We start from the raw sequence: 22,488 nt of genomic DNA on the forward strand, positions 1-22,488 counted from the left end.
TCAAAGGCCTGAAGGAGCCTCTTAGGGAGGAGATGGTGGAAAAGGTGCAGAGAGAACCAGGTCTCAGCACATCAGCAAGACACCTGCTTCAGGAACCCTTAAGTCTGAGTATTCTCCAGCAAACCTGTCTCCCACTCTCTGTGTAGGACCTGACTTTGTACTCACATCTTGAAAAGCAAAGCTGCAGAAATACTTGTGTGATTTCCTGTACTCATTCTCAGCCAAAAACCCAGAAGAATCCACACAAAGGCTTTTAATCAGAATACCCAAAACTTTCCATTTTCTTGGTGTACTGATTCAGCTCCTCCTATGGCTCTCTGAATACCTGAGTTGCTCAAGGAGGCTTGGCCCAAGGGGTATAGGAGCTCTGCTCCCATGAAGTACCCGAGAGGCAGGATTCTGGGACCTTCAGGGAACTTACAATGGGTCTACTTTGTCTAAGGGTACAGAATCCCAAGGGCAGCTTTGAAAGCAACCTGGTTTCAAGTTATCACTCAAATTGGTGGAAATACCTCACCCCAACTGATAAATGGCCCAAAAGAAGGAGGGTGCAAGGGATATATCTCTGCTCATACTCCAGTGTTAGAGAAGAAGGAGGATTTAATCTAGGAAGAGTCTTGGACTTTCCTGCGTTCCTACACCATTCCGGACACCACCCTCTCTACCCTTGTTCTTTTGGTCTCACTCAGATCTAAAGAACGAATTAGCAAGGCAATGCCGCCTCCCATCCTCCTTTTTTTTTCTCTCAGTGCCTACCCCTCCGTCCTGAAAGAGCTATTTTTCTACTCCTTATTTAATTTCCATGAATGCTTTGATCAAAGAGGTCTTGACCCCCTGAAAGCCACAAAACAAGGTAAACAAATCAGAAAAATCCCTGCGCAGCCAGAGCCACACCAAACTACAGGAAACCCTGAATTTCTTATGGCTTGCTCAAAGTAGTCTGGGGCAGGCACACAGTGTCTCTGTGCAAAGCTCCACCTCTGCACCTGGTGCTCCTGGGTTGCTAGGGCAGAGAGGGCGTGGTAGGAGGGAGGTAGTCTTGTCACGCCCTCCCGCCCGCCGGCTCTAAGTTGGTCCCGGTAATTGGTCTCATTAGTAACCTGACCAGAGCCATCCAGCTGTGCAGATCCGAGAGCGCTGTCATCCGCTTAGCACCCTCGCACCACCCGCGCTCGCTCCCTCCCTCCAGCCACTGCCGCCACCGTCACCCACAACGTCGCCTCTGCTCTCCTCCCGCGCCCAGGGCATGCTCCGAGGTCCAGCACCCGGCCTCGGCAGTGGCCAGGCTTTCGACCCTTCCGTGGAGACATGAAGCGGGACCCACTGGCCGCCCTGGTCCTGGGGCTGCTGCGCATTTACCTAGGTGAGTGGCGAGGGTTCGGGAGGGTGAGTGTTGGTGTTCCCCAGGGGAACGCGGGGACAGAGACTGCAGCGTCCAGTCGCAGACCTCGAGAAGGGGGCAGGCTTCCCGCCGCGAGGCAGAACGATGGGACATCCCTTGGGCGCTTCTCCAGAGACTTACAGCCAGCATCCCGAGACGCCCGGCTCTGTTTTGGCTCCTTCAAACTCACCGCGGGAAGCAAGGGGGCTACTGTACTGGGTGCCTGAGGCAAGGCAAGATGTGTGACCTTGGCTGGCTTGATGCACTGCCTCTCTCTAAGCTCTTTGATGGGGTGGGATTGTCCTTCCGCTTGTTTCTAGGTGCCTGCCTTAAAATGTGTCCCTGAAAAGCTTGAACTTAGTCCAAGTATACCTTCCCCAAGTGCCGCAGGGAAGAGTTCCTTGAAGGGAGACAAGTCCCTCCTGTTTATTAGCTGGGCCCAGTCAGGCGACTTTGCTGGGGTTAAGCTCCCTCAGGGCGTCTGTTTGTCCTTTTGTCTTCATTCTTTTCCTAGCCCAGGCCAACTTTGCCCCTCACTTCTTTGACAATGGAGTGGGCAGCACCAACGGGAACATGGCCCTGTTCAGTCTCCCAGAAGACACTCCTGTAGGTAAGAAAGTAGCTTGGCCATAGCAGCCATTCCAGGTCTCCCAGAGGGAGTTTCCCCAGAGGGCAAACTGATCTCCTGTGTTCACCACTCACTCGTGACTCCTCCAGAGCCTACGGTATGCCCATGCTACACGGTGTTGGCTCCCGTGGGTACCCTGTTTATGCTCTGAAGGCCCCAGGGTAATGGCAAGAAAGGAGGTCACTGCTGCCACGGTGACTTAAACAGGACCCCTCGTGGAGATCAGTAGTCTACCAAAGATAAGGTTGGCTGGCTCCCTCAGAAATTTGGTGCTCCTTAGGATGTGACCTTGAACAAGCAAACATATTTGCTTCCACAAGCCTACTATATCTAGGATTTAGAACCAGCTAAGAACTTCCAACCAGCAGAGATGTGCAGAGGGGTGGGAGTTGAGAGGAATGTCTCACACTCTGTACTTTACCTTGTCATGATTTATCTAGCTCCTGGGAAGAGAGCTAGATAAAGCACTTCTGGGAACAGAAGTGCTTACATTCAGAAATCTCTGAAGAGCCAGTCCCCTCATTGAGAGGCAGTCAACCCCCTCCTCAGGTTGTCTGTGCCTTACTCCACTTAGCTCCTGATCCCAGGGACCCCTTTAGTTCCAACTTCTGGGAGAGAATTCATTCCAGGCAGAGGGAAGGTCACTATGGTTAGACACCTCCTCCAAAGGCTGTACTACAGGTCACACTCTGTAATGAGGCTGATGAGAACATCAGATGATGGAGGAATAAAGATAAGTAGGAAGCAGTCAGCCTGGGTGAGCCCCTGCTGGGGGCTGTCCCCTTGGCACTGAATATTGATAGTTGACTCTCTTATCTTTGAGTATCACTATTTTCAGTAAAAGTTGGGTCACCGGGTTCCGATATTCCCTTTGTCTCCTTCCAGGTTCTCGTGTGTACACCCTAAATGGGACTGACCCTGAGGGAGACCCTATTTCCTACCATATCAGCTTTGACCCCAGCACTAGAAGTGTCTTTTCTGTTGATCCCAATTTTGGAAACATCACTCTGGTGGAAGAACTGGACAGAGAGGTAGGTATAAATAAGAAGAGGGGGAAATTGGGCAACTGCTTGATAGTGTTTAGACACCTCTGTGTTGCTCCCTGTGGAAGAAGGCGTAGGGAAGGGGTGATCCCTATACTGCAACTCTGCCTCTAGATTGTTTCACATTACGAAGACTTCCTCGTTCTTCTGTCTTCTGGTGTGAATAGTGATAATCCTTTTAATGGCATCTGTTAGCTTTGCTTATCATTAAACACGTTTAACTAATATATATATATATATATATATATATATATATATATATTTCTGAAATAGCCCTCTTTAGATCCAGTTTTTAAACCTGAACTTGGAGGAGCCCCCACAAATCTCAGGGAGCACCACAGGCTGGGCTAGAAAGAAACTGAAAGAATGCATCAGACTTTGGAAAACAACCCTGATTTTGGGCTCTTCTGAACCCTGGAAAGGTGGAGCTTGGATTTCCTTTCCCTACACTTGTGAACATAGCTGGACCCTGGCTGTGGAGCTACTGCTGTTTCTGGTTCCACAGTAAAACCTACTAACCACAGATCAGCAGAGGGAACAGAAGAGAGGCTGTGGGGAAAGAGAGCTCAGCACTTTGTTGAGGACTTTGTGGTAAAGGCAGATGGCTGCCAGCACACTGTTCTGCAGATGTGTGGGTCTAGTAACATCCTGAGATCTCACCAAACCCTAGGAAACATTTGTGACATCATGAACATGGACCGTTGCCAAATCTGAGGGTGTGGAGAGGTGTGGAGAGATATGGGAGGGGAAAGGAGAAGAGTAGTGAAGAGGACTCCTCTCTTGGGTCCAGCAGGGTTGTCCCTCCCATCTCTCTATCAGGACAACATTCATTGGGGACACAAGCAACCCACTGGATCTATGAGAATGCTGGACACCCCGGGCAGTGGTGCCACACGCCTTTAATCCCAGCACTTGGGAGGCAGAGGCAGGCGGATTTCTGAGTTCGAGGCCAGCCTGGTCTACAGAGTGAGTTCCAGGACAGCCAGGGCTACACAGAGAAACCCTGTCTCGAAAAAAACAAAAACAAACAAACAAAAAAAAAAGAAAACAAAAAAAAGAAAAGGGAATGAATGCTGAACACACAGAGCCTTCCCAGATAAGGTCTCAAGCCTGGCAAGAAGGAGCTTCATAGGCCTTGTATACTCTCACTAGTTTGTTCAGCTGTTCAGCTCCTGGGCTCCCTAAAACAGCCTTTTCTGATGGGGCTACAGCTTAGCAAAGCCTCATGTCTAAACTGCTCTCAGCTTTTCAGAATCTAGACACTCACTCAATGCCTTTGCCTCACAGAGGGAAGATGAGATTGAAGCCGTCATCAGCATTTCCGATGGCCTGAACCTGGTGAGTCGGTCTTCCTCATAGTGTTCAGGCCTGAATAGGGCATGGTTCAGCTGTGTGACTCCCTGATCAAAGCAAGGCCAGGACAGTGAGGTCCTATTTGTGTGACTCCCTGATAAAAGCCAGGCCAGGCCAGTGAAGGCCTACTCAAAGCACTCACATCTGAGGGGCATAGTGAGATCACAGGTGAAGGAAGGAAAGAGACACGTAAAGATGAAGACTGCTGAGCTTCACTTCCTACAGCTAGCATCTTCTCAAATCCGTCTACTCATTCCCTGTCTGCCACTGGCTCTTGGCCCCTGAGTGCCAGGTGTTCTTCTTCACACACACACACACCCCCAACCACTACTTACTGCCAGCCACTTCAATGGTGACATGATTACAACAGTTCCCAGGGGCTCCCTGACCTCCCAATCTGCATTTAAAGTGCTGTCATGGCTTTCACTGTGAAACCTAAGTCTGGCGGCCCTCCAGTTGTGAAAGCACTGACAGCTGGCCCTCACCTCCCCCAGGATGAAATCCAAGTCGCCCTGCAAGGCTTCCCTGTCAGGTACCATCTGCTTCTCCCAACCCTTCTCTCCATCCATCCTGTCATCCATCCATCCAACATCTCCTGTACTTTGAACTCCCTGTGTCCCTCTCCTCTCGCCTTTGCACATTGACCTTGTCTTCCTGGCTCACTTCTGCCTCTTCATCCTGGCCAAGTCACTACAGGGTTGACACCTCCTATCCCGCTGGCTCCCAGCTGTCCACCACTACAATTCAGACTCTTTGCAGGGCCTGTGGGTGTAGCATTTGGCATGAAGGACATGTTGGCACAGGCTATAGGCACAGACTGCCTCGGGTGGCTCTTTTTAGGGCATTGCTCTCAGGATTCATATATTACATTGTCATTCAAAATGCTATCTCTATGCACTGATTTCTGCCTGTATCTAAGCCACTGTGGTCCCTGAAAATATCCCATCAAATAGTTCTGTCTCTACAGTGAAAGTGCTTGTCATTAAGGGGCCTCTTAACAGTATTTGCTGCTTGAATAAACAAAGGAAGGGAGAAAGGAACGGAGGGAGAGAGAAGAAACATACAACTGGGTGCATTAGAGGCCATTATTTTTATTCCCAAAATGGTCTCCCTGCCCCAACTTCTGATCCTTTTACTCTGCAGGTGGCAGAGAAGGTTGTGATATTGGTGACAGATGCCAATGATGAAGCACCCAGGTTTATCCAGGAGCCTTACATCATCCGGGTTCCAGAGGTGAGTGAGAGATTTCTGGGAAGGGATGAAGCTCCTATGTGGGCCCACGGCCCGACCCTAAGGCCGCCCTGTGACTTATGCAGGGGACAGGGCCCTGAGTTTATAGCACACCTGTCCATTACTCACTGCACACATTTGCTATTTTCACTGTAATTATAAATACACAGTTATTGTAGAAATGTTAAATGCATTTTCAAAGCCCTCTACTTTGAGGCCTCTCTAAATTTTAGTGTATTTCTTTTTAGTATTTTTCTATATATAGTCTTTACACCTTTTTTTAACATAATTGTGACATAATATGCTTCCTGTATCCTGATTTTCATTTCCCTATATCAGGAGCATCCCATTCCTCCAGTGGGAAGCTTAGGTCATCAGCAACATTTTCATAGCTTTTACCAAGTGAACAGCCCGTCAGACACAGAGAGAACCAAGGATTCCCTTAGAGTTCGATTCTTTTTTTGTTGTTGTTGTTTGTTTTTTGTTTTTCGAGACAGGGTTTCTCTGTATAGCCCTGGCTGTCCTGGAACTCACTCGGTAGACCAGGCTGGCCTCGAACTCAGAAATCTGCCTGCCTCTGCCTCCCAAGTGCTGGGATTAAAGGCGTGCGCCACCACCGCCCGGCTAGAGTTCGATTCTTAAGCTTTACATTTCTACTTCCATAAAACATCAACCTTTAAGCACAGCTTTTAGAAATATTTACTTATTATTTTATGTACATGTGCTCACATATGCACCACATAGTGCCTTCATAGGCCAGAAGAAGGGTCAAGTCTCCTGAAACTGGACTTCGAGATGATTCTTGGTTGTCATGTGGATGTTGGGAACTAATCCCAGGTTCTTTGCAAGACCTAATGCTATAATACACACAGATATTTTTCTAGCTGAATGCAGACATGTTTTCCCCCTTTAATTGTGATTGCTTTCAAGCTGGATGTGGTGATGCATATCTGTAGTCTTATTTCTTGAAAATTAAGAATGCCACCAAAAGGTGTCACCAAAACCAAAAGCCTTTTGGCTCTTTTGTTTTTGAGATAGCTTTGCTATGTAGTAAGGATGACCTTGAATTCTGATCCTCCTGTCTCCAGTTAAGATCATTTTGTCTCCAGACTGGGAGTAAAGTCCAGTGACATAAAACTAGCCAGTAATGCTTGGGGCTCTAACTCCCTAGTACAAAAAGAATTTTTAAGAAAGAGTAAAAAATTTGAAGTTACTGTACTGAGTCATGCATATAAACTCTTTTAAAAATTTTTGTTATTTATTTTTATTAGCATAGTATTTCCCCTGAATGTATATGTGCACTACACGTGCACAGTGCCCCAAAAGGCCAGTGTTACAGATGATTGTGAACTCCCATATGGGTGCTGGGAATTAAACCCACACCATCTGGAAGAAGTCACTTATTTCTTTTGTTTCCAAAAGAAAAAAACTAAAAGGTCACCTTGTTTGTCCTCTGCTCTATGATGCAAGAGAACAGCTGTCTCTTCTTTAACAGTTATGAAGGGGGCACTCACATAGATTACTGGGTAGAGGCACTCGCCAACAAGCTCCATGATTTGAGTTTGATCCCCAAGACCTACAAGGTGGTAAGAGAGTATCAGCTCCTGCAAGTTGTCCTCTGACCTTCATACAAGTGTTCGAGTGCATGCACTCTCTCACACACACATACACACGCCTCAGAAACATGCTTTCTAAGTTAAGTCAGTGGGGGAAGATACTCCATTCTTGCTATTAACCATGTCGGTGTTCTCTGATGATCCTGAATATCTCGGTGTTTATGATCCTAAATAGGAGCTTTTCTTTGTTTATAAATTAATATTTTCTTTTCAATCCTTTATATCTTAGGGGCCTACCTTTTCCTTCTCACTCTCTTTTTGAGGACATCCTGACTTCTTGTCTTTCCTCCTTTCCCTCAGGCCTGTTGTCTCTGTCCCTCTCCATTCTTGTTGGGTACTTTGTCACTGCCCCTCACTACTCTTCAGTCAGTCACGACCCCTTCAGTCCCATGGCCCGCATGCCTCTGCCTCCCCTACCATCTTGTCACTGACACTGACATTTCTCTGTGTGTGACCCTTCAGAACACACCTGCTGGGAGCAGCATCTTTAAAGTCCATGCAGAGGACAAGGATACAGGCTCTGGAGGCAGTGTCACCTACTTCCTTAAGGTAAGATGGGACACACAGGATGCAACCGGGGCCTTGGGATGGAGAGGGCACCTGGGTGTCTTCCACTTCCTCACCAGCTAACCTCCATATGCCCACTAGTGCCTCTGTTCTCCAGGGTACTTCACAGGTGCCAAGAGCAGAAAGAAACAGAAGACCACTTCCCCTTATAGCCTGATCTTGGCTTCCTCAGAATTGACCCAGCCCCCTCTCTAGGCTTCTGGAACCCTCAGCTCTCTACTTTCTCCACCCCTTTCCTTAAAGAAATCCTGGACATTTAGTAGCCACACAGGATACAAGAAGTCCATTTAGGACTGAAATAGTGAATAGGAAAAGGATGAGAAGAAACTGTGCCAAAAAGAGAGCTGGATGACCCCGCCCTCACTCCCATCCATTCTTGCTGTGTTGGTAAAGATGGAGGCTTCTCCCTTGAGCTTCTGCCTTCTCCTGGTCTCCTAAGAGCAGCTGTCCACCCTCACACACATGGCATCCGTGTTTTGTTTTTTGTTTTGTTTTTGTGTTTGTTTGTCTTTTTTTTGAGACAGGGTTTATCTGTATAGCCCTAGTTATCCTAGAACTCACTCTGTAGACCAGGCTGGCCTCGAACTCAGAAATCCACCTGCCTCTGTCTCCCAAGTGCTGTGATTAAAGGCGTGCGCCACCACTGCCCAGCATGGCTGCTGTATTTATGCAGCACTTCCTCCTCTTCTTTCCATATTTGGTCAATTGCTCTCAGAATTCTCAAAGTAATACAGACTCATGGTTAAACCTACAAGGTCTAGAGAAAGCTTATGAACTCATCGGAGTTAGAGAGGAGCCCCACAAACACATGCTGCCCACTCATACTCCTCCAATGCATTCCTTAACTCTTCTACTTCAGCTTTCTCAGGTTTAAGATGGGAATGAGAAACATTGGTTTGCTTAGTCAACCATCAGGAGGATTAAACATGTAACTCTCCCATTACAGTTTTTGGAACCTATTTCCTGATCCTCCCCAACTGGAAGAGGCCCCAAGCACCTTGCCAGAGGCAAGTGCTTTTTTATAGCCTGGTTATTCACCATCTCCTGTCAGACACTACATATATTCATCACAGACAGTTACCTGGTGTGGTTTGAAGGTCCCCAGCTCTCTCTCTCTTTTGCTACCACAATTAATCTCTAGCTTCAACCAAGTTAGAACACCCTTTGAATGTTTCTTCCTGCTATGAGCCAACATGATTTTCTGGGAGGGAATAAGATGCTTTCAACTGAAGGGGTAGGAAGCCTGAGGAAAACTGGTAAAGGAAAACCTCAAGTTCAGACAGGGGTCTTGAACATGGAATCTAAGCCTGAAAGCCAGAGTTTCTGTAAGGAAGACCAATGCCTTCTTCAGTAGTCAGAGAAAGAGCACTTGGTGTGGCCTGTTTCCTCCATGAGTTCAGCTGGTCCCAACTTTACAGAACCTACACTCCTCCAAGTTCACCATAGACCGTCACAGCGGGGTGCTACAACTCCAGGCTGGGGCCACATTGGACTATGAGAAGTCGAAGGCTCATTTCATCACTGTGGTTGCCAAGGTAACAAAGGAAAATACAAGGGGAACTTCCAGTGGTAACTTTGCTAGGTTGGAGCACAGTGAGGTTCTACGAAGGAGTGTGTATTTTCAAGAGCAGGAGACTTAATGTGGGCAAAGGGGGACCAGGAGGCAACTGCTTTGAATCTCTTCTGCCTGAACATGTTTTCCAGGAAGGCTGGTGTTGTTAGGCTAGAGAGGCCACATTTCCTTCTGGGAGTTATCACACAACTCCTTAGAAACTTAAACATTAAGTCCCTTCATAGAGGAGGTAGCCATGACACAGAGATTTGTGTTTCTCTAACAAGCTATACTATTTCTGTCTTGCTGGTCAGACTGGCTCATGCTGCTCTTCACTGGCTCATGCTGCTCTTCCTTGCTGTGTGACCAGCTACCCTCTCGGAACTTAGTTTCCTTATGTTCCCATTGCTGAAGCTTAACGAAGACTCATTAAATTTATGAAGCACATAGTAAGAAGTTGGGAGTTAGCAGATGCTCAGCCAAGCCTCTTGAACCAGAGAGAAGGAAAACCCCCTGCCCTATTAGGCCTGCTGGATTCTTCTGCACCAGCCCCCTTTCAGATCACTGCTTTTCTGTAGGCCACCCTCCTACAGTCTGTACCAGGAGGCTGGGCACCACTCTACCTGCTAGTTGATCACTTCCCTTACTCTTAAACAGAGGAAGGCCCATGTCATATTTCTGGGATCCTATGGTCCCCAGAATAGACTGGACATATGGGAAATTCTTAGGAATAGCCTGAGGTTTGGTTTTCAGCTTGGAGTAGGAATTTAGGTCTGGTTCCTCCTAATCACTAATCACAGTTAATGTACCTGGAGAGTTAATTAAGCCTGTATCTGAAGAAACCTGACAGACACTTGGCTTAAAGCTTCCATGCACCATTGCTTTGGCATGGGCAACAACACTGAGAAAGGAAAATGGTCTCCAGAGACCCAAGAACAAATAGGCACTGAAAGGGTCCAGCTGGCTTCACAATCTGGGAGGCGGGAGTCCCATTCAAGTGGAGCTTGTCACCCTGGGGACAGCTTGTTTTTACCCTCCTTCTCTGGACCAATTCTTTCCCTAGGATGGTGGGGGCAGGCTTCGAGGGGCTGACGTAGTGTTCTCAGCTACCACCACTGTCACCATCAATGTGGAAGATGTTCAGGACATGGCCCCTATCTTCGTGGGTACACCCTACTATGGTTATGTGTATGAGGACACCCTTCCGGTGAGTGGATGCATCTCTTAGCCAGTGTTTCTTATGTGCCTCCCTGGGATTACCCTGAGGATGACTGGACTCACCACCAGTCGCCCCTCAGAGTAGATGGCTAGAAGTTAGTTAGGAGGCCAAGAGTTTCTGGAAACTCATGGTTTGATCCTGGGGGTAGAGAGTAGTGAAGCTCACTCAGGTGGTTCCTTCAGCCCTGGGAGGCCAGATGCAGAAAGCCCTAAGCAGGACACGGCAAGGTCACCTTATGGAGCCACCCAAAGCCTAGCTTTTTTCCTGGGTGGGACGATACCTCCTGTCCATGAAGCAGCAGTGTTGGGTTAGGGGAGACACCCACCTCACCATCAACCTCAGACAGTGGTTTCTGTTCTCCAAGGGCTCGGAGGTGCTGACAGTGGTTGCCATAGATGGAGATCGAGGCAAACCCAATCACATCCTTTATAGGCTCCTGAACGGTAAGTGAGGGTAATTCTGTGCCACAGCTCTGTTCTGGACAACTGGATTCTTGCTTCCTCACTTACAAGAGCAGAATGACAGGAAGCTGGGGCAGGGGATGGCATTATTCCCCTCGGATGACAACTTTTCTCTATCCCTGCTTGTCATTACATCCAGTGAGAGAGAGCACCACAGGCTTCTAACAGACATATGCATTCTCTTTGCCCTGGACATAGTTATCAATGACATGCGTAGTAACATTTCTCACACTTTCAGAATTGATGTGTTTTGTTCTCACTCTTTTTGACTGGGACAGATAATCGGATGCATTAGATACAGTGATGCTGTGGCATTTCCATAGCACCAGGCCTGTGTGTTGAAAACTGAGGTTCAGAGGGGCTAATACGTATTGACTACTTCGTGATTTTTACTAAGTCAGATGAGTCTGAAATGGTCTCTTAATATACCTGGACTGTTGCCAAGTACCAACAATGTCCCTAGGGTGAGGTCCAAAACCCTCCGGGAGATCAGGTCAGATCCTAAATGCATTTACAGCTGTAATTTCCCTAAGACACACTGGTACACAGGAGTTCAAATCAAAACATGCCCATGACCACCCATCACCCATGCATGGGCCCCTTTTCCAGGTGTCTTCCCTCACCCTCACCTCTGAAACCATCTCCCAGTTAAAGTACACTCACTCCATGCCCCGTCTTCACCTCTCCGTTACATCCTCCATCTCCTGTGCCTTCTTCAGTCTGGTTTCTGTCTTCTCTTCCCTCCTTCCACTCCCCTTTCATCACCATCTTCCTTTTCTTATCTCCTTCTCTGTTTAGGTCTTCTGGTTCCCCTTTTCTTTTTTTTTTTAAAGATTTATTTATTTATTTAATGTATATGAGCACACCATCTTCAGATACACCATTACAGATGGTTGTGAGCCACCATGTGGTTGCTGGGGATTGAACTCAGGACCTCTGGAAGAGCAGTCAGAGCTCTTAACCACTGAGCCATCTCTCCAGCCCGGTTCCCCTTTTCTTAAGCACACACACACACACACACACACACACACACACACACACACACAACTGTATAAGAAAAAGGACATGAGATAGATACTGAGAGCAGTAAAAATGTTCAAATCCAGATCTGTACTTCTGTACTGGCTGAAGGACCTTAAACAAGTTACTTGGCCTCTCTGAGGCTCAGTTTCCTCATTGGCAACACATATGATTGACAGTATTACAATCTATGAGAAGCCCTTCTCCCCCACGAGATACCAGAGGAATATGTGATATGACCCCCCTGCCTATGATGTTATGCTAAACTGAAGGACATTTTTCTGTGACAGAGAGTGATGGAATCTTTGAAATTAATGAGACATCTGGAGCCATCTCCGTCCTTCAGAGCCCGGCCCAGCTCCGAAGAGAGGTGTATGAGCTTCATGTACAGGTGACACTCCACTAGTTTGTCTTGTCCCATCCACTCTCCATTCAGTCCTAGAGAGAAGCAAATGTGATGAGTGCCAAGGGCTCAGTCTGGGGAGGGAGTGAAATGTTCTTCCAAAGAGCACCTGCATCAGGCTGCAGGAAAGAGTTGTATAGAGGAACAGGAATACAAGCAAGGTTACTGAGAATGCAGAGGGAGCACGTCATGAACCTAGCCCTGACTCGGTTCAAGGAGAGAAAGCTAGATGTGCTTTAAGCAGGAGCATGCCAGCAACTCGAACACGTACATTCCTTAGGCTCTTGACTGTGAACAGGATATAACCAGCTACCGTAAGCTCCTACTTCTGGAACTTCTCGGCTGTGATTAACAAACAGTTCCTGAAACAGTGAGCAGGAACAAACCCCGTTCTCTCCCAGGTTTCTTTTAGCTAGAGTGTTCTGTGACAGCAACTGAAGCAAAAGTAGGACAGGCATGGAGGGAATGAGATATTCCCCCCGAGGGGATGGTTGTGTCAAGAGAGGAGCTGTTGGTAAAATCCACATCTGTAGAGCATCAGAGGCTAAGCGAGACGAGGAGAATGTGGGAACAGGTGGAGGAGACATCAGGGACTGAAGAAGTCAATGAGAACTTGCCAAGAACTGAGCCACATAACCTAGGGTGCTGAGCCCTCTGAAGCTAAAGTGGCAGTGCCGGGTGCAGTGGGGAAGCCTGTGTGAAAACTCTATGTGGGGATGGGTGAGGACTGAGTGGGGTAGGATGGAGGGATGGCATTCAGACTTTGCTGAGGAGAAGTAGGCTACAGACAGGTGTGGCATGGGGTCTGGAAGGGTCACTTTAGAGTAGCAGTTCTCAGCCTGTGGGTCACAGCTCTCAAAAGACCATTGGAAACCGCAGGTATTTACATTATGATTCATAACAGTAGCAAAATTACAATTAGGAAGTAACAGTGACAATAATTTTATGGTTGGGAGATCACCACAACATAAGGAAGTGCATTAAAGGGTTGCAGCATTAGGAGTGTTGAAGGACACTGCTTTAGAATATCTTTTTAGAAGTAGAATATCCTTATCCAACAGAGGAAGGAGGCCCTAGAAAAGGGATGTTCATCGTATGTTTATTGGGGTACCTATGACTACTCAAGGCCCACAAAAAGGGATATTTGACACAAGTTTCATGGGTTGCCTATGAACACTCAGTCTTGACTTTATAGTCTGTATCAGCAATGCTTCCTGAGAAATCATCTGAAATTTAGTGGCTTAAGACAGAATATATTCATATCTAACAGTGTGCAGGAGTAGAGAGTCTAGGTCCAGCTTGACTGGATCTTAGATTTCAAGGTCATTGACATAGCTGCTGTCAGATAGTCAGGGGTGGGATCTCATTGAAGGTGGAGGTGGGCATGGACTGGCTTTCTGCTCACTTGGTTTTTCGTATGACTTGGTTACTTGATGGCTGTTGCCTTTGGGGTACAGGTAGTTCCTTATCCCATCCATAGCCTCTTTAGCATAGCTACCTGTTCCACAAAAGCCTTGGGAAAGAGACTCTGCTAACAAAATGGAATTATAATCTCTTGTAATCTAATCATGCTGTCAGTCAAAAGCAAGTTGTCAGGCCAAGTTACACTTAAAGCGAGGAATTACAAGGGAATGAGCACCAGGATGGAAAATTTTTAGGACCAGTAACAGCCTGCCTGCCACACAGCTATAGCCATCTGTCCCCATCATAGGTGACAGAGGTCAACTCTCCAGGAAGCTCAGCTGCTCAGGCCACAGTCCCAGTGACCATCAGGATCGTGGACCTCAACAACCACCCGCCAACCTTCTATGGGGAGAGTGGGCCCCAGAACAAGTTTGAACTATCTATGTTTGAGCACCCACCACAGGGAGAGATCCTCCGTGGACTCAAGATCACTGTCAATGATTCTGACCAGGTGTGTGTTTATACCCTTGAGATTGACTGGGTCTGTGTCCCATGTGTCCCATAGGTTTCAGTGAGAGGGCCTAGGCAAGTCATGGAATGAATAAAACACTGTGGTGTAACTAGTGGAGGGATGGTAATCAATCCCATACTATTTGCTTAGACATATATAAATAGTTACAAAGTAAAAGCCAGTCAAAGAAAAGGTCCTCTGCATCTGACCTTTCAATTGCACATCTGTCTGTAAATGTCTCTGCCTCCTCCAGTGCTCAGCACAGAACTGTGCCTTATTAATTTCTTACCTTGCTTAATTTTCATGCCCTGCTAAGTCTGACCCTTCATCAACTCACCTTTACAAAGAAAGATTACACAGTGCTTAGGATAAAGGGCATTTAGGGGCTTTACACCTAGCACAAATCTATAGCACTTGTCTATTCTCCTTTATCTTCTATTTCCTCTCTTCAAACTCTATTGCCCAGGGAGCCAATGCCAAATTCAACTTACGGCTGGTGGGACCTGGAGGCATCTTCCGAGTGGTGCCACAGACAGTCCTGAATGAAGCCCAAGTGACTATCATAGTGGAAAACTCAGCTGCCATTGACTTTGAAAAGTCTAAGCTGTTAACCTTCAAGGTAGGTTATGCATCGCACTGCCTTGAATGGGAAGATGGGTTGGGAGAAGGCTAGCTCACACCACTGTCTGAAATCAAAGTGAGGTATCATTGTCATATCCATCCCTGAATAGTTCTACTTACCGGGCCCCCAGAGTCTCTGACCATCCTATGGACATGTGAACAATAGGAGGTAGGTTGAGGATGAGGGTGAAGATAACCCCACATGCAGCTTCTGCAAACTGCTCATGACCTTGTCCTTACTGAGGTGCCAGTTTCTAAATCATCACTGGCTCAGGAATGTAAGGACTGGGGAGTCAAGAATACACTGCCAATATAGTATGCTATGATAAAAGATGGAGAGAAACCATGTGACTACAAAACACAGGGTTTCTCATGTGTCATTGCATTTGTCATCTGTTCCAGTAACAACCTGAACAGAAGTAGGGAAGTATACTCCTTTGATGTCATTTATAATTATGCAAAACTATGAATATATATCAATAATGTCTATCATATATTAACTCGGAAGTAATAATGAAAAGGAAAAACAAGTAGTTCAATAATATTATTTAACTCATCATTACTTAAAATTCTATACACTCACAAGGTATATAGCCAAAATCAGGATAAAAAGTGAGATTCTAAAAGCTTTGTTTGAAGTTGGGAATAAACATAAATGACTGCTGTCACAAAGACAATTTAGCTCGATGTTTGGAATGACATCATTTTCAGATAAAGGAAATAAGAGCTGCAAATGTTAGAAAGGAGAAGATGAAAGGAGTATTGTCTTCTAGAAATCACATGATTGTTTTCTTAGAAAAATCTAAGAGAATCTATTGAACGGCTCATAAATAAAGCAAAATCACAGCACATGTCAGAGCTCTAAACCCAGCCATTTTCTGATGGAGTAAGAGGGGGAGGTGGGGAGTGAGAGGAGGGGGCAGGAAATGTGAATATGATGGGGTAAAAGACACTTCTGCAAAGGGAACTAATACAACATTTTCAAGAATAATCTTAATGAGAACTATCCAACCCTTAACCAAAAATTCAAGCTTTCACAGAGGAATCTAAGGAAACCAAAGATAGAAAGCTGTTCCTGGCCTGAAAAATGCAAATTCTCCCTAAGTTATTGAGGACTTTAATGCCATCCAGTTAACTCATGCTTTTTCCTTGCTGGTTTTGCTTGTGAGTTTTTTATTTTGTTTTGTTGTTGCTGTTGTTGTTGTTTTTCTGACAGAGCTTTGTCATATAGCCGAGGCTGACCTGGAGCTCACCCTGTAGCCCAGTCTGACCTCAAACTCACAATCCTCCTGCCTCTGCATCTTGAGTCCTGGGATAATAGGCATGTGCTACCGTGGCTAGTCAAGCCAAGTTAATTCTTACCTAGAATTTCCTTTGGAGAGAAAACATGATAAAATCACACTGGTTTATATCTGGAGGAATTAATGAGAACAGTTGATTTCTGGAATTTGGATTACAAAGGAGTATGTAGATCTGTAGATCAAGAAAACAATAGCAACACCAGGCCTAAGTACAAGCGAGAATGATAAGAACACTAGCATTGAGACTGTCAAAGGAGGGATGATACAAGACTGTAGAGATATTGGCAAGGATAGCCCACCAAGAGCCAGAAGACTGTGAAGATAGTGGCAGAGATAGCCCACCAGAAGCCAAAAAAAGAAAACATTGCACACTGGGTATGGTGGCATGTGCCTGCAATCTTAGCACTTAGGAGTCTGAGAAAGAAAGTTTTGTAAATTTCAGGCTGGAGTATATAGTAAGTCCCTGACTCAAAAAACTAAAAATAAATAAACAACACAAAAGCAACAAAGATGGAAAGATGAGCAGATGCTGAGCACATGGTCATGAGGTGACAGGTAGCAGGGAGCTCCTGGTGTGGAGGGGTGACTGCCCACCAAGACAAGTGTGTTTTTGAATCTTTCTTCAGCTCCTGGCCATTGAAGTGAACACCCCGGAGAAGTTCAGTTCCACAGCAGACATTGTGATTCAGCTTCTGGACACCAATGATAATGTCCCCAAGTTCACCTCACACTACTACATTGCCAGGATCCCAGAGAATGCTCCAGGGGGCTCCAACGTGGTGGCTGTCACAGTAGGTTGGGGTCTGGCTCCCAAGGTTTACAGTCATTAGGTGTGATCTTGAGCAGGCTCCTCACCTCCTCTTCATCTCTGATTCTTCGTCTCATGATAGTCTGTGTCTTCCTCGCTTCTTATGTAGCAGGGGCCAGATGAGGGAAGGGTCTTGTACCATGGCAGAAGGTACAGTCTCATAATCTATTCATGAAGGAGTACCTCCTCACCTTTGCCATGAGTTATACAAGCGGCTACGCTTCTATAACTGCTAGTCATAATGAGGAAGTATGTGCAAACTCCAAGCACAAGGCCTGAAGCCCATCCCTCTCTCCCCATCATTTATGAAAGACAAATAACAGTCTTCTGGATATGAACTTCTTGGGTGCTCTCACATTTCATTTAATACCTCCCTGAAGAAAACTGAGTATAGAGCAGACTTCAGGCTGCTTCCTCTCCTGCTGGATATAACCCAGGCTCTGCCAGCTTTCCATTGCAAGCTGCCTTCAGCTACAAAAACTACCACTTGCCTCACTGCAGTGCCAAGGTCATTAGGGGCTTTTTGTCTTCCAGGCTGTGGATCCAGATACAGGACCATGGGGAAAAGTCCAGTATTCTATCTATGGGACCGGCTCAGACCTGTAAGTAGATCTAGATCTGTAAGTAGATAGTAGATCTGTAAGTAGATACTGCAGGCAAGGAGTTTATGAGCCTTTGGGTGAAAGGAGTCTTTGCTTATGGCAGGAATAACTTGGGGAAGAATAGGAGCTAAACTAGGGAGGTAAGCATCCCAGAGTAAAGGATAGAGGGGCAAGGAATGGAAGGAAGCCATGACGATTCTGAGGTAACAATAAGGGACACATTACTGAGGTGACTGGAAAAGGGAAAGGTTGTGGTCATAGCCTGGAGTATATGTAGTAGTCTCAGAAGACAAGTGATCAGGGATAGCCTGGGACTTTGGGGAGAAGTGGCAGGTCAGGGTTAAGGAGTACAGGCTGAGATTTGGGTTGTTGACCTCAATAGTCAACACCTAGATCTACCTCCTAGAGTCAGATCCTATGGATGGGGAGGAGCAGGTGGGGTCCTTAGAGACGTTGCCCAATGTCTCAATGAGGACTTTTGGATACATCTTACTACTGCAGGCACTTGTGTGTGTGTGGGGGGGGGCATGTATGTAGAGGCATGAGCATGAATGTACAAGTGTACATGAGTTCCCGTGTTTTCTCCTTTCCATGCCTGGTAGATTCTTGATTCACCCATCCACTGGGCTTATCTACACTCAGCCCTGGGCTAGCCTGGATGCTGAGGGCACTTCGAGGTATAACTTTTATGTGAAAGCAGAAGACATGGATGGGAGGTACAGCCTGGCTGAGGTGTTTGTCACTCTGTTGGATGTCAATGACCACTACCCCCAGTTTGTACAGAGTGTCCAGGAGAAGATAATGGTCCTGGGGACCCCACTGAAAATTGAGGTAGGTATTAAAGGCAGCTGAGCACCCCTGCCTGGGCCATAGGAATTTAGCTTCAACATATCCTGCTAAGGGCAATAGACTACATGACATTTTACATAGTTTCTTCTCCATCCTAACTAGAAAACTCTAAGAAGAAAGCCATCACCTGAGGTTCAGAGGGCTTGAATGTTGGGCTTTCCTGAATTCACGGAATTGATCTGCTTGCCTTCAAAGCATTCCCACAGTACACTATCTTTTCAATGCAGAAAAGGCATGCTTTCTGAATTCCAGCAGACTTGCTTTCAATGACAGATATCCCCCTTCCACCTCATCATGGACCAGCCACTTGGCATCCAAGCTTTCATCCTTGCATATACAATGAGCTGCCAACACCCACTCCATAGACTTATTCTTGGAGTGAAGCCACATAACACAGAGTAGGGCCTAACATGGACCACGGGTCAGAGTAGCACATAGTTGCTCCTTCACCATCTCTATCTACTGCAAATAGCATCTGAATTCTTTATCATCAACTGAGAAAGCCCCACTATGTATACTGGTTTAGCCAATGTGCACAAATATCTTTCCAAGTGTCCTCCCTCCTCTGTTTCTCTCTCAGGCCACAGACCAGGATGCAGAGGAGCCAAATAACTTAGTAGACTACTCCATTACTCGTGCAGAGCCAGTCAACGTGTTTGATATTGATGAACACACAGGAGAAATCAGGCTCAAGAATTCCATCCGCTCCTTGGAGGCCCTACGCAACATCACATCCAGCGGAGACTACTCATGGTCCTTGCAGGTTCAGGCCAAGGACCGAGGCTCCCCATCTTTCAGTACAACAGCCTTACTCAAGATCGACATCACAGACACAGAGGTGAGTATGACGCTGTGGTCAGGAAAGGGGGCCAGAGAACAACTTCTGCAGGATACTGAGTTCTATCAAAGACTTTCTGTGAAATCAAATCCACAGGCTTGGGAATCAAGTTGAGATTCTGGTTACAGTATTAACTAATGGTGTGACTCTGGGCTATCTAAGCCTCCATTACCTTTTTCATGTTGAAAGGTAGAAGTGAAATCACTCATTATGTGCAGTTCTCAGCTCAGTGTTTGGCAGGAATCCATCATGTATGAGGTCCCTGGTTCATTTGGGTTTATGAATCTCCCTGTAATCAAAGACAAGCAATATTCTGCTACTTAAAGAGAACACTCCATGAAAGTAGGAGTTTGGAGTATGAAGGAGGTTATTGTGGTCTGTTGTGGTTTAGTTTTCCTGAGGTTCTCAAAGGGGTGCCTTGGGGCAGGATGCTAAACCTGTCAGGTTTAGGGAAGCTCACACAACCACTCTTTCTCAGGGGATAGAATGAAGCAGTTGAATATGAGGGGTGGCTTTCTCTTCCAGAGGCTGTCCAGAGGCTCCATGGCTGCATTCCTGATTCAGACCAAGGACAATCCCATGAAGGCCGTGGGTGTACTGGCTGGTGTCATGGCCATTGTTGTGGCCATAACTGTCCTCATCTCCACAGCCACCTTCTGGCGTAACAAGAAGTCTAACAAGGTCCTGCCTGTGCGGCGTGTGCTCCGTAGAAGGCCCAGCCCTGCACCCCACACAGTTCGAATAGAGTGGCTCAAATTCAGGAGGGCCAAGGCTGCTACCAAGTTTATACTCAAAGAGGATCCTCCCAATGAGAACTGCAATAACAGCAGCCTGGGAGTCACGGTTCCCCCAAGAGCTCCAGCTCTCCCGCCACCTCCCAAAATGGCATCCAGTATGGTGGTCCAACAGACAGTGCCTACTGTCTCTGGATCCCTCACCCCACAGCCATCCCAACAGTTACCCACCTCTAAGTCCCTGGGAGGCCCTGTTCAGTCTTCTTTGGTATCAGAGCTCAAGCAAAAGTTTGAGAAGAAGAGTTTAGGCAACAAGGCTTATGTCTAGAGTGTGTCCCATGATTTTTCTCTTCCCTTTCCCCAGTTCTGACCTTCAAGGTCATCCTTATTTTGTTGTAACACTGTATACAGGGCTCTGCAAAGGGCTTTGGGCAAGAGATGCCTCAGACTGTGAGATGCAATTAGCAAATACAAACCTATTGCCCAAATCCTTGGCACAGCTATAATGCTTTCTATTCTTCAGAGACTAGAAGCCCACAAGGAGTCAAGTCTGTGTGTTTCTACCCACCAACCCTAGACCCCACAGTCACTGGAGTCCTCCTGGGGCCTTGTCATCCTTAATTGAGAAGTAGGACCCCTGGCCACAAGTAACAAGACTGGCAAGAATCTGGATCCCCAAGCTTCAGCCAACAAGCAAGTTAATGGAGGTTTGTTCTCAACTACAGTTGAAAGTTGAAAGCTTTGTGGGATATAGAGATGCAAATACAGGCAAGGAAAGGGCCAAAATGCTCTGAAAGCTCCTGCTGACTGTGCCCAAAGCCAATGAACAATAGAATTAGCATCTAGATAATACTGTGCTCCCAGAGGGTAAGTGTAAGGAGAACTCTTTCTAGATTGAGAATAGAAATCTCCAGCCTCCCTTAAAGAGACAGGGCAAGGTGGTAGGTAGATTCCAGGCTTGAGTTCAGGGAAAGCTTCCATTTTGATCCAACTCTTCTCACATCACGTGACCTTAGAGATACTGTTTAAACTCTTATTGTCATCTTCCTTGTCTGTAAGATGAAGAAAGAAACCCCCAAAAAACAGCGATCCTGAGGGCTTTAAACTAGCACAAAGCAGGATTACAAAGTATTTGTTGGAAGCCAGTTCTCTGGCTACATCTCATGCAGAAAGTATTAGCACCCAAGAGGGACTATGCTGAGGTTGGGAATAGCCACAGTCTGATAATGGCTTTCCCTTGACTCACACGACTTTCTTTCTGTTTGCCCTTCTCCCCCATGTCATTGCCACAAAGAACCAGAATCAGGCAGTAAACTCCAGTCCCATCTGTTTGGCTGAGACAGGAAAATGAGGTTTCCCTAGGGTTATTGTCTCCTTGCCAACAGTGAATCAGTGGCAGGGATCTGGTCTGAGAGCTCCTGTTCCACACTCTTTTTCTCTTGATGAGATGTATCTTGTTCATATGTGATAATCTTGAGGAGGGAAATCCTGCAAAGTGAAGGATTCTGGTGTTCTTTGAGAAAATATTAAGGAAATCTAGATATGTATACTCTATGAAGCTCTCTCGAATTCCACGGTTACTGATGTGATCAGATTGTATGAACATGTGGTTTTCTTGATTCCCCCTGCCCCCACCCCAGTCTGTTTGGAGGTGTTCTCATCTGAAGGTCTGTAGTCACTGGCCCACACAGTATTGAGGGACAGGCACTAACTTGCTAAAAGTCTAGCCAGGAAAGTGCTGAGCTGTGTTTGCCACTACAGGGAGTTCAGCATCCTATAAGATTCGTGCTGTTAATCTCTTCTGTAAATGGTAAATAAAATCTATTATTCAAAGGTTAAGATGACCTCCTGGTCCTTTTGTATTTATGTTTATTGATTTGTGGAGACCAATATCCTTGACTCATGTCTACTTCAGTGGGTGATGTTGCTCCTGACCTCCATTCTGACCCTGAAGGATTTTGCATCATTTTGTCTAAATTGTCTGCCTACATCTTAATTACCACATGTTTGTTCTAGACTTAAATTCTCCATTTTTTTCCCCAACCAAGAAGAGTCCAGTCAGGATTGCTTGAAGAAAGAAATAGGTCTGGAGCATGGATAAATGACTCCTAGGGGAGCCCATCAGGGACAGGTTTTATAAGGCCTTGTGTGGATGCAACAGCCAGAAAAGCAGTTCATCTTTGGGAACGGGGAGTGAAGACCTCTGGACTGGAAGTTCAGCTCAGCACTGTGGTCCTTAGCAGGAGGGTGGGCTTTATGGAGAGACTCAGGAACTTGACCCAAGGAGAGCCACTCTTGGAACTGACCGTGGAAGGGGAAAGGGGGTGGTAGCCAACTTGAGCCTACA

The 22,488-nt window shown here is 46.5% G+C and overlaps 1 protein-coding gene across 1 annotated transcript; it reads left to right on the top strand.

Moving 5' to 3' along the window:
* Positions 1 to 1,308: 1,308 nt before the first annotated feature.
* Cdhr1 (cadherin related family member 1) lies at positions 1,309 to 21,834 on the top strand. The gene is made up of 17 exons (XM_028788023.1): positions 1,309 to 1,600; positions 1,815 to 1,991; positions 2,895 to 3,040; positions 4,340 to 4,390; positions 5,549 to 5,638; positions 7,714 to 7,800; positions 9,237 to 9,353; positions 10,434 to 10,577; positions 10,954 to 11,032; positions 12,361 to 12,461; positions 14,185 to 14,388; positions 14,855 to 15,007; positions 16,937 to 17,101; positions 17,653 to 17,720; positions 18,323 to 18,551; positions 19,150 to 19,407; positions 19,933 to 21,834. Exons 1-17 carry the CDS (start codon positions 1,309 to 1,311, stop codon positions 20,467 to 20,469), a joined length of 2,898 nt encoding a protein of 965 aa, XP_028643856.1. The 3' UTR covers positions 20,470 to 21,834.
* Positions 21,835 to 22,488: the final 654 nt, after the last annotated feature.

This window comes from Grammomys surdaster, unplaced genomic scaffold (genome assembly GCF_004785775.1).
Source record: "Grammomys surdaster isolate TR1022 unplaced genomic scaffold, NIH_TR_1.0 125692, whole genome shotgun sequence".
Taxonomy (NCBI): Eukaryota; Metazoa; Chordata; class Mammalia; order Rodentia; family Muridae; genus Grammomys; species Grammomys surdaster.

What these genes read in the sequence shown, in the direction of transcription:
- Cdhr1 (XM_028788023.1), top strand. Translation starts at nt 1,309, where the DNA reads ATGAAGCGGGACCCACTGGCCGCCCTGGTCCTGGGGCTGCTGCGCATT. An exon ending in CCAACGTGGTGGCTGTCACA is followed by an intron (nt 17,102 to 17,652) that starts GTAGGTTGGGGT and finishes TTTGTCTTCCAG; the next exon opens with GCTGTGGATCCAGATACAGG. An exon ending in TCGACATCACAGACACAGAG is followed by an intron (nt 19,408 to 19,932) that starts GTGAGTATGACG and finishes TTTCTCTTCCAG; the next exon opens with AGGCTGTCCAGAGGCTCCAT.